The sequence below is a fragment of the Pteropus medius genome, unplaced genomic scaffold (genome assembly GCF_902729225.1).
Source record: "Pteropus medius unplaced genomic scaffold, Ma_sr-lr_union100, whole genome shotgun sequence".
Classification (NCBI taxonomy): Eukaryota; Metazoa; Chordata; class Mammalia; order Chiroptera; family Pteropodidae; genus Pteropus; species Pteropus medius.
In genome coordinates, this window is record NW_024341894.1 from 1,747,363 (window position 1) to 1,760,002 (window position 12,640).

Below are 12,640 nucleotides of genomic sequence, written 5' to 3' on the forward strand. Positions count from 1 at the left end.
TTGGGCAGGTTGGATCGAAGGGAGATAATCAATTCAGGGAGTGTCATAGTTGTTTCCGTTAAGGGTATATTCAAATGGTAAAGATTTGAATAGTCTTAATGTACTAGGAAGATTTATTTATTTATAAAATTATGAACAGAAGCTTTTATAATTCACTTCTAATATTTGTTATTGATGTTAGTTCATACTTCTGAAGAAGATCCTGTTGGATTAGTGTCTTGTTCAGTTAATGTTTTTGTTTTGTTTCGTTTTAAGAGGAATAGCTTAGCAGTGAGTGCCAGAGCATTTTGTATGTGCTAGTGATATAGCATGTAGATATGTTAATAGTGTAACAATTGAAGTTTTACTTAACATTGAGAGTGCTTAATAATCTTTCCAAAATGGATTTGTAAATACTATCTTTAACTTGTAATCATCTTTTTATTGTACCTTGTTTCAACTTGATGACTTAACCTAGAGAGAATTTTAATTTTGCAGTAACTCCCATTTCCCTAGCCTACATTTTCTCTCTTTCTGTCCCTATGGAGTAGGTCAGGCTTTTGAGAAAGAGAAGGCATTTTCTACCAGAAAAACCACACAAAGCTTCATGGAAGAGGGAATTAGTGCTTGAAAGATTGATTATGCTTGTAGTAGTGAGTCCGAGAGGACACACCAGGTAGAGGAAACCATGCACGCAAAGAGATAGAAGCAGAAAAATTGTGGGCCATGTTTTGAGAAAGCAGCTGACCTGCTGCGTGGCTTCAAAAATGGTATGGAACTATACCTAGTGTACTGGCATCACTAGCCAGTTAGGTGGTCATGGAAGGTACAGGGAAATTTAAGGAAAAGAAAGTTTTTTAGTTCCCAAAGATACCTCAAAGTTTAAAAACTATCTAATAGAAGAAAATATTCTTTACTTGCTGAATACGCTTGTATTTAAAGTTAACCTGTCACTTTTTTTAAAATCAATTTGGGTGCAATATTTACCATTTCATTGACGTACCTTTTATATAAGATCACTAGACCTATCAGGCTGGAATGTTTAATTTTGTACAGGATTTATCTAATGAATTCTATAAAATGATTGGAGATCTCTCACAGTTTTCTTGGCAAGAAAGGGAACGAACGAACTGAAGAGAATATCCAATTTGTAAAATAGTTCATATTTATGTCTATATATTTATATGTTACCTAAATAGTCCATCATTAGGCTGTATTTTTCATGTCTACTAATATCTTCTATTTTTATATACGTTTTTGTTTCTTTAAAAAAAATAAATTTCAAAGCTTACTTCAAGTCTAACTTAAAAATTTTTTATGTACATTTTTGTCGTTTCTTTAAAAAAAATAAATTTAAAAGCTTACTTCAAGTCTAACTTAAAAAATTAAATTAATGATACCCTCTTCTCTCCTTGGTTTAGAGCTACTTGTCTTTATTTTACTTAAGCACTATAGCATTTGACACATAAAGATGTTTCCCCAGGAGAATCTTGTTTCTGCCCAGGGCTGACATGAAAAAAAAGACATTTGTCAGACTAGTGGAGCTTGCTAACAATTCAAATAAACAACTTGTCTTTCCCTTCATACTGCATATTAATAGAAGTGTTAATGATAAAATGCCTCCTTTATGCCCTATGGGGAGGAGAGATTATTGGGTCAGCTATAATTTTTTTGCTTTGGGCCCTCTTAAACACAAGACTTAGCTGAATAGTCTTATCAGTTTTATGTTTATGAGCAGTGTTTCTTAAGTAATTGTTACCCATTTAATACAGCCAAATTGATTGTTGCTTCATTTTTGTTGTTATCTAGCACGTAAAAAGTCATTAAATTTAGAATATAGTTTTCTGTAAACATATGTTTTGATAGGCAGTAACTATTCAAAAAATGAGCTTTCTTGGATTATACAACTGAAGACCATTATTATATCTTTATTTTACACATTTTTCTCTCCTCATTACACCACCAATAGTTTGAAAGCTTCTTGAGGTAGAGCAAATCTTGTCTGAAGCATTTGTGCCCTCAGTACCTATTAGACACTCTGAAAATGACTACCGAGTTATCTAATGACTTGACTTTGATAATGACTTATTTTGTTGCTTTATGATACTATTTTTGCATCATCTCGAGTTTTTCTTCAGTACACAATCCACTCTAAAATCTTGCAGACCAAAATAATTGGGTTTGTTAAAAACAAGACAGCAGGCCCCAAATGGAGTCACTTATGCCAAGCCCACATCACCAAACTAAGAAATACAGTTTAGGCTCTTCCAGAAATGGAATCCTAAACCACTCAATCAAGAATTGCCTGATCAGACAGACTAGTTAGGTAGTCTGCTTGATAGACTCGTGTCATCCTCTAAAGGAAAGTAACTTTGCAATCACTAACTCACTTTTTTGCCTAGTATAATAACTTCCTTGTTCCTATTCCCTTCTGCCTTTAAAAGTCTTATATTTTGTACAGCTCCTATACCTTATATTTTGTACAGCTCCTATACCTTAGAGCTCCTATCTGCTAGATTGGTGGCTTCCTGATTTGAATCAATATTTGCTCAAATAAACTCTTAAGAATTTTAATATGTCTCAGTTTATCTTTTAAAAGTTATATAGTTGTCTAGAGCTAGTCATACACTAAGAGGAGGATCTGTTAATTGAGATATAGATAGTGAGAAATGACTAATTATAATTAATAGTGAGAGAAGTCTGATCTTTACAATTTTTGAGGTTGAGAATAATGAAATTAGTTATATAAGCTATATATTTAAGGATTTTAAATTCTCTAGCTTACTTTTCGGAGAATATTATTTATTGGTTCCTGGTAGAAATACTACTTAGCTATTGGCTACACTATTATGATAACTTAAAGATAAAATTAGTGTTAGGCTTCTAAGAAGTGATTTTTTTCATTTGATTTCTGTAAATGATTTTTACAAATGATTTTTATAAATTTATAGAAATATGTAAAATAATTAGCTGGACTTATTTATATACCGGCATCAACACATTTCTTTATACTATTTAGAAGTTGAATTGTTGATAAATTATAAAATTTTTGAGTTGTACCTTGTGAGTACCGAAGTGACCATGAAAAGGATGGATAGTGGAGTAGTTTTTAGTACCTTGATCAGGGCCTGACATTAGTTGGTCACTCAATAAAGAGCAGTGGTTCAGTGAATGAATTTCCAAACACAAACTCTGGTTTGAACAAAAAACTGTTCAGGCATCAAGATACATAGTGTATTAAACATAGAACCTAAAGTACAAAAAAAATTACCTTTAAAAATAATAAACGGTTGCTAGTTTAGTTTAAAATTGTATCTTTGTTTTGGCAGATTGAGATTTTCTTTGACAAACTTGAACTTTGGTCTCAGATAAGTTAAAGTTAAAAACATTCTCACTCTCCTTTTAAGATAGCCTCTCACATAACACCAGTAACAGAATATGAGGCAAGAAGGGCTTTTAGGGTCACAATTTGAAAAGACTTTCTTGAATCCTCTTCATTATTTTGTTCTGTCTTAAAAACATGGAGGGATAGAATCAGCAAACTTAGCTTTGGTTTATATTCTTTCAAAACTGATAATCATCTGGTAAATTTTTTTCTATGGTGCAGTAAAGATAAAATTGTTGAAAGTATTAATGTAAAAGGATGAGTAAATTCTCAATTTACTTAATTGTTTAGAAACAATCTCTTCTATATATTTGAAAGTATAGGAAGTCTTATTTGACCAGTTTACAGGCTTGAGAATTTGTACTTCTCCAATTTCATTGATCTAGTTGTGAGGTAGAATAGATTAATAAAGATTAAAACCAATTGATGGATGACTTTGTTAATAACAAATGAAACCAACTCTATTCATAAATTTTCTTTTTCTTTTTAGACTGTTTTATTTGCCTTTTTGGGAAACATTTATTAATTTCCTTATTTTGAAATTTCCAGGTTACTTGGATTTTTACTCCTGTAACAACTGAAATAACAAGTCTTGATACAGAGAATATAGATGACATTTTAAGTAAGTACTTTGATATTTTTAAAGTACACTTTCTTCTATATAGTTTATATACAAAAACAAAATAAAATTTCAACTATCTAGAACGATTGAGGAAATGGCATTCTAATTAATTCCATGGTTTACTGAATTAACAAAGCACTTTTGGTTTTAATTTTTAGTGAAATTTCTTAAAATGTGTAAGTCTACTTTCCTGTGTTACAAGTAAACTTTTAGTCTTGCTTTATTTCTTTGCCTTGCCATAAATACTACTCTTAACAATTAAAGTATTTTGCTAAAGCCTACTTAGAGGCCAACAGTTTTCACTGTGCTGTACTAAATGTACTTTAGGACACAGCTAGAAATTTTTTCTTTTTAAACTTTAAACTAAATCACCTACTCTGATCTCTTTTATTGTTATTGGTCCAGTTAAGTTCAGTAAGTGTTTCACTGAATTCTTTGTTCACGGACAGTGTGCTTGTAGATACAGTTAACTTAGGGGGACACACTTCTTGTTTTTAAAAGTAGTAGAGGGAAGGTGAAGATGTGGTTGATAGAAAATCACAGCTTAGGAAATTTAAGAAAATGTACAATGTGCATAAATTATTTTTTAAGCACTTCATTTCAACCCACTGATTTGAACATAACAAAACCAAAAATAATAAAAGTAAAAGGAGTTTATTCATTGAGCATTATATATTGTTTTGTATTCTTGGAACTTGTTTTAAATGCTAAAATCTATTCCCATGTTATGGGACCTCTTTAGAGCAATGGTTCTATAAACTATTTCAGAGTCACTTGGAGGATATATTAATATCTGTACTGCAGGCCTGGTTGCAGTTTCTGACAGAAACTGCTAGACGCAACTAAGAATTTGCATTTCTATAAGTTCCTACTTGATGCTGGTGCTTCTTGGTCTAGAGACCACAGTTTGTGAACCACTGCTTTAGAGTGAATAAGCAAGTCGATCAAAAGTGCTTTCAAAGTAAAAAAAAAAAAAAAAAAAAAGGAAGAGAATTGAAACTTACATATTATTTTCACTCCTTTAATCTTCCAAATTCTAGAATGTCTGCTTTTTATTTTTGTGAGTACTTGAGGAGTTTCTGTTTGTATTAGATTTACAGGAAAAGAACATAACTTTCTCATGTCTTCATATCCTATGCAAATGATACTAAGTTATTTTTGCAACCGAGAATAACTGTTAAGTGTATAGGAACCAGAAAAAATACATTTTACCCAAAACTATTAGTTGTAGAATACTCGTAACTAGGTGGGGCATTTTTGAGCTTAATTATACAGCTCTCTTCTGTGAAATAGGAATTACTTGCTGAGGTAATTCTCAGTTATTTATAAATAAGGAAAGTCAGATTATTAAAATCCAGATTATTTCACTTGATTTTTTATGAGAGTAGGCTATTTAGCAGCTTACTTGCCTTATCTGGGTCTGATTCCCCTTTTGTTTTATGTTCATTCCATGAAGGTATAAAGGTGGAAGCTATAGAGAAAAGAAACAAGGACTCCCACAAATTATATGTTTTCCATTCTATGTATGGGTTTTTGAGCAAGAGGTAACTTAATTGTTATTGTGTATTTTTTATGGGCCTTTACAATAAAAAAAGACCATGATGAAAACCATATCTTTTACTATGCCAAAATTATGTAGACACAAATAACTTAGGTTGTTTGGTTTTGTTTTTCAATTTCAGACAATGCTGATGTTGCTTTAGTAAATTTTTATGCTGATTGGTAAGTAATAATATTATTTTTGCGGTTTAACTTGGTAAAGGTGAATTTTTCTTTGCTAGAAAGGGGTGAGTGGAGAAGCCTTTTTCTTTTATGAGACTATTCCATACACAAAGTCAATTAAGGTTTACTCACAAATAAAGCAAGTTAATTTGAGCATCTGTGTTTTAAGAGAGAAATATACCTGATTCCCTTATCCCACATCTTAAAATAAAAGTAGTTAACATAAAGACTCAAATCTCAATCTCTCAATCTCTCTCCCTCCCTCCTCCCCCCACACATGCAGTGAGTACATATTGCAGTTCTCAGTCAGTTTTTCCTGACTGAGAAAGTAGGGCAGTGTTTGGAGGTAAGGATGTGGGTGTGGCAAGTTTAGAAGGAAAAATTATGTTGAAAATTTTAAACGTATACCACTAACTACTACTTCTAAGAAGTCTTTACTCCTTATCCTGTCTGAATCAGATTCTGTCTTCTGTGTTCACATAGTACCCTGTGTACTGCTTTCTTTTTCTTAACTCCATTGTTCTTTTATCTTTTTGCCCTGCCAAACAAACTTTGAGGGCAGAGATAATGTCTTACTAAGTATTTCCAGCATCTAGAACAAGGGCATAATATGTAATAGATGTTAAAGAATGTGGGATGGGGACAGAAGGACGAGAGTTTCAGCTCAAGAGAAGTTTGAAACACATAATCCTTATTCCTAAACAATCTGTATCTTATTTGACCCATTTAGGTTTACCACCTACTAGTTACCACTGTCCTATTTCAGGCCATAGTCCTGCAATTTATCCAGATTCCTGCAACTGCCTCCTAATTTATTTTATGTGCCTCTAGTCTTATGTGTCTCCATTCTGTTCTCTGCAAAGTAAACCAGAGTGGTCTTTCCTAAAATGCAAAGTGGATCAGTATACACCTCATCTTAAAACCCTTAAATGGTTTTCTGTTACTTTTAGGTAAGTCTCTCATCTATGACCTGATCCCTTCCTACCTCTACAGCTATATCTCTTGCCTCTCTCTGTTTCCACATTCTGTTCTAGTTATACTGAATATTCTGTAGTCTTTTATCACCAGACCATTATTCATGGTATTTTCTCTGCCTAAATGGATCACTATTATCTCACCCACTTATTTACCTAGTTAAGACTTAATCATCTTTCAAGTCTTAGATTAGATGTCACTTTCTCCGAGTCACCTTCCTAGATCAATATCTCTAACCCTTCCTCTCAAGTCAGAATAGGAACCCTTTTATATTTTCTCATACACCCTAGACGCACCCAACTATAGTACTTGTGTACTATAGTTTAGTTACAGCTCCCTACTACATTGTTAGCTTTGTGAAAAGATCACACCTATCTTTTTTCAGCATAAATCCCTAAGTACTTTGCATAATACTTGGTAGATAAGTACATAATTAATATTTACTGGATGAATGATGTATAGGTATTTAAAGAACTTCAGTAAAATGTTGAAGATATACAGAGAAAATACCATTTATAAAAAATGTATAACAAAGATAACATTTTCCAAGATAAATTAGGGTTATCTAGATGTAAAAATAGACACAAAATTTGGTAGAAGATTATCTAGTCAAATTCTTTAAGAATAAAACAGATTCAGAGGAGTAAAGTATTTTCCAGGTTACAGGACAAGATTGTGGCATAGTTAAAACTAGAATGCTATTCTCTCGATTGAGGGATTTTATATGTTTTAAGAAAAATAGAATGTGCCACTGACCTTGTTACAAAAACTGAGTTGGAAATGCGGACTAATTGAAGTTATTCAGGAGAACATATACCCCAAAAATACCTTGAATTGTTCATGAATTAATACTCTTTTATTCAATTGAAAAAACTCAGGTAATTGGTCATAGGACATAGACTTACACTGTGGCCTCAAAGGCTAGATTCTGAGTTCCTTGTGGAGGATAATGGATGTAACAGTTTAAGAATTATGTAACAGAACTTCCTAAAAATACTGATATGCCTCAGAAGGTGGCAAACTATAGTAGGTACTTAATAATGCTGTTATGTGCCAGGCTTTTTACATATACTGTTTTTAATGCTCAGAACTACCCTGCAGGTAGGTATTATAATTTCCATTTTAGGTTGAGGAAATTGAGGCTCAGAAAGGTCATACGGCTAGTAAGTGGTGGAACTGGGATTTAAACTCAGGTATGTCTGACTCCAAAGCTTATTATTTTTCTTCACTAGGTCATATTAGTAAGTGCCCTCAAATAGTCCCTGCGAAAAGACTTTTACCTATTTGGTTGATTTGTAAAGAGTTGATTCAAGCACTAGATTGGAAGTTGGATTCAGATGACCCTTAACGTCCTTTTAATAGATTATTGCTTTTATGTTACTTTTACAAATGTAACTTTTCATATGTATGGGTACATGTGTATGAAGGTGCAGTAATATTTCAATTGAACTTTTATTTCCTCTTCCCCTTCCACTTTTTGGTATCAAAACTGATCCTATTTTAAACAAAAACTTATGCTTAAATGCTTACTGGGCAGCAAACTGGACAATTCAGAAAGAAGGAGCCCTTAATGTATGTCTTTACCTTGCCCGTAAACCAGGAGCCTGTCTACTGATTCTTTACTAGGCCATATTCTAATTCTTCAAGAAACCATTAATCCATCCCTACCCCTTCCCACCCCTGTCCTCCAGCACTCCATTTCCAGCAAACTGTAAGAACCCACAAACCTATGGTCCTAGCCTCTCTAGTTCCTTCATTCTGTCAGTTTATTTATTTAACAGACATCTATTGAAATGCTTATTAGAATATGTAGTCAAATAAGACACGGTCCCTGATGTCCACAGACCCCACCCACCTATCCCAGATGGGAGAGATTTAAGAATGCTAAAAGAGGAAAGAGCCACTTGAAAGCAAGAGATTGAAGATACAGATTGTGTCTCCTTGATATATTCTAGGACATCTCCTTAGGAAGTCAGGTGAGTGGGCTAGAAGAGATATATACAAAAAGAAATAGGGAGGAAGTATAAAGTTTGCATCCTTTCACATACTTTATAATATTATTGTAGAATTATGGATAATATATATGACCTAATCACATATGCATTAAAGAGTTCACAGGCTTTATTTAAGTAAATTTCTTTGTGGAAAAGGGCTCTGGAAGCAATAGTAGCAGTTATAGTTTGTTTGGTTTTTTTTTGTTAATGAATTCTCAATACCTTTCACGTGAGAATGACCATTCTAACCCATCTGGCTGGGTGCTAATTCTGATTTTTCTTTTCTTTCTTATCAGGTCCCTTTAATGACCCACAGCATATTATTTGTGAGGTGGTTGGCCTGACAGTCAGAATTAGAAGTTTCAAGTTTCTGGGATATTGTGGGATTTGTGCCCCTTTTTATAAAAATAAAAAATGACAAAGGAAACATGGACAGGAAATCTTGTTTAGGAATTTAAGATTTTTGCTCCTGTACTTAGTACATTTAATGTTTATAGCTACAAAAGCCCATTTTAACCAAGGGTAAATTCTGAGGGGAAACAGTTCATTATGTACTATATATATCCTTTCATACAAGTTATTTAATTAGTATGCTACCTTGCTTATGAGATTTGATTGAATTAACAGGTGAATTGGTCTAATATTTGCAATGAACTTACCATTTTAAAGATTTCGCACAGTAGTCTAAAATATGTTCACTATTTAGAGAAAGCTTATTTCTTTTATAAATGCCCAAGTCTCAGTAGTTGCAAGTCCAAGTAGATTCCTCTTAGAGGGCTTATTTCAGGCTTGTTTCATGGAGTTTGTGAGAGATCCTTATCTGTGTGCTTCGTAATATTGGCCATTTTCCTAAGGGTAAAAAAAAAATCTTTTAATTATTTCTGTAGTCTTTGAATTCAAAATTATCTTCATCTCCAGTGAATGACATTAGGATTCATGACTAAATTAACTATGTGATTGTCTCAAAAGCTGTGTGTTGTACATATGCTAATATCAATGGATAATAACTGAAATAAGATTTTATTGCTTCTCCTTTTCAGTTTTAATTGATAACCTTTTCTGTGCATAGGTGTCGTTTCAGCCAGATGTTGCATCCAATTTTTGAGGAAGCTTCCAATGTCATTAAGGAAGAATATCCAAATGAAAATCAAGTAGTGTTCGCCAGAGTTGATTGTGATCAGCACTGTGAGTACCTCAGGAGGAAGTCTGGGAGAAACTGCCCTATCCCCAAACCCCCCATAATTCTTGTTTAAAAAATGCTCTGCTTAAGTGGAGAATAAATCAAAAAGGTACCAGTGACCTGCTCAAAATGTTAATATTTAATCTTTATGTTCTTAAATACTACTTCTCAGTGTGAAGAGTTTTAAGTTTTTTATTTTTTCATTAAAATATAGTAGGGCAAGCATACAGGTAGTAAATCATAACAGCAATGTTTTCTACCAAAGCAAGTTCCAAAATTAATAAATAAAATTTAAATGTAGTTTTGGGCGGGGGCGGGGGGAATGGGTTTCTATTAGTTTTAGAATCATGCAAAAATACCATTTGTAGTCATGTCAAATAGTCTCAGATTTTTGTGTGTTCCTGTTATTTAAAAGATTCTATTAAGATTGGCTTAGATTATTTTTGAGGTGTAAATAGCTCTAGTTACTGATTATATTATTGCGAATGTTGAGAAACTTAGGTTAGACTCACTTAAAATCTAATCTCTTGGATTTCACTTGTCCCAGCAGAGCATTCTCTATAAAACCTTCATGGTTTTCCCTATACATGACAGATTTCTCTAACTTGAGCTAGTGAGCTTTGCAGTGGTGTTTCCGCCTGAGTGTTCCTGTTACACTTGAACTTTCCTCTTTCATAGTACCACTCTTATTGCACTTTGTAGTTTTGGTTTATTGTATCTTAGTTGTCTCACCAGCTGAAATGTCAGTTCTTCGAAGGCAGGAACTTCTTTTCTTTGTTTTTGGTTCTTTTGTTTTAATCCTTTTTAAGCGGGGACCAAACTCATTAATCTCTGAATCTCAAGAGTCTGACAGTTTCTGGGAGACAGAGACTGCTCATTCAAAGCCTGTTGCATTGAATTATTGGTAAATTGGCCTGAATATAGATCTCTTCTGTTCTGCAAATGTCCTATCCTTTACACTTAACCTGAAAGAATTTGTGTGCGTGTGTGTGTGTGTGTATGCGTATACACTAACTATTCATTTTACTGATGAAATAAAGTGGCTTAATGAATGTCTCCTACAGCTTAATGTCTAGTCAAGCCAGATTTAGAATGCAAATCTCCTGACCAAATGCTTTCACAGACCTACAGGAAGTCTTCACTGAGTGTCATTGATAGGTTCAGTGACTTTAAGTGAAAGGATATATGATGAAACATAAGCTAGTTGATATAAACAAGAGTTAAGTTCCTAAGGCATCTCATCAACATTTTAATGAAACAACATTGAACATAATGACATTATTTGAGGACCTGCTGTATTTGCTTCTTTTTTGTTCAATTGAACAGACGTTTTGGGATTTACTGATAAAGCCCTGTGCTAGACAGAAACAGCAAACAGCAAAGCATTTCAAAAGCTTACAAGCCATACCCCACATTTCTGTCTAGTGAGATTCATAACTAGATAGGATGAAGGGAGCAATAAAAGTTTTTTAGTACAAGCATGGCCTGCATTTCCACTCTGCTTTCTGGATCTTTCCTCCCACCTTTATTGACAGAGAACATGATGTTTTTGATGTGGGCTCTCATTTCAAATCTTTCTGTTCTTTGTATATTTAGACATTACAGTGCAGACAGCAGTCCTTACTCTGAATTTAGACCATAAAATCTGAAATGATTCTCAGGCTTACAATAATTGGAAAGAAAAATTAACTATTTTGCCTTAAATATAATTTATTCTATCTTTTAAAAAGATCAATGTACTTTTTTAAATAAATCTGACATCATTGCTAGTAATCAAGTTCTCTTTTAATGGGAATAAATAGCCATAGTTCCTTTTTGATCCACCAGAGAGATCTACAAAATTAGTTTTTTACTAATGACAGTTATATCTCAGATATTGTGTATCCTCTCTAAATATTTATTCTCTTCTGTGTAATTCTTCACTTTTTAAAAGTGACATTATGAAATCCTGTTGATGATTAACTCACATTCTCTACTCTCTGTAGAGATTGTAAGATATACTGTACTTTGGGTAACCCTTTATGTGCCAGCTGGACTGTAGAGGTTTTGAGCTGGAGGGACCTGAAGAATCCTGCAGTCTGGAGAGGAATGCCTGTTAGGCAGATTGTTCTTTGGTAGGATTTGATTTTTTAAAAAAAGATTTATTGAGATATCATTGACATATAATAAATAACACAAGTTTAAATTATACAGTTTAATGTTTTGAAGCGTGTACACCCATGAAACCATCACCACAATCAAGATAACAACATACAGTCATCTCCCAAATTTTCCTTGTGCTCCTTTGTGGTTCCTCTCTCCATCCATCAATCCTCAGGAGACCATGGAACTGCTTTCTATTACTATAGATTAGTTTGCATTTTCTAGGATTTTATGTAAGTGGAATCATACATTATGTGTTCTTTGTGTATGAATTTGTCTTTTTTTTTTTTCTTTTTTTTGGGTAACTCAGCTTGGTTATTTTGAGATTGTTGCACATGTCATTCCTTTTTATTTATTGAGTGGCATTCCATTGTATGGCTATATACCACAGTTTCTTTAACTATTCACCTATTCACAGACATTTGAGTTGTTTCCAGTTTTGGGTTATTACATATAAGCTGCTATGAACATACATAAATATGCTTTCTTTTATCTTGGACAAATACTTGAGTCATATGGTAGGTTTATGGTTATCTTTTTAAAAAACTGCCAAACTATTTTCCAAAGTATTTGTTTTATTTTACATATCTACTATCAGTGTCTGAGCATTCCAGTTTTGCTATATTCTTACCAATATTCGG

General features: G+C 33.1%; 1 protein-coding gene across 2 annotated transcripts in view; it reads left to right on the top strand.

Annotated features, from left to right (window-relative positions):
• The window catches only part of ERP44 (endoplasmic reticulum protein 44), a 69,708-nt gene that overhangs the window by 17,638 nt on the left and 39,430 nt on the right, over positions 1-12,640 (top strand). Inside the window, exons 2-4 of one of the 2 annotated variants that reach the window (XM_039855868.1) lie at positions 3,914-3,986; positions 5,669-5,708; positions 9,747-9,862. In XM_039855868.1, coding sequence (XP_039711802.1) covers positions 3,914-3,986; positions 5,669-5,708; positions 9,747-9,862 — 229 coding nt within the window. Of the gene's footprint in view, positions 1-3,913; positions 3,987-5,668; positions 5,709-8,119; positions 8,660-9,746; positions 9,863-12,640 lie in introns of those variants that run through there. The other variant, XM_039855879.1, reaches the window with a different exon arrangement.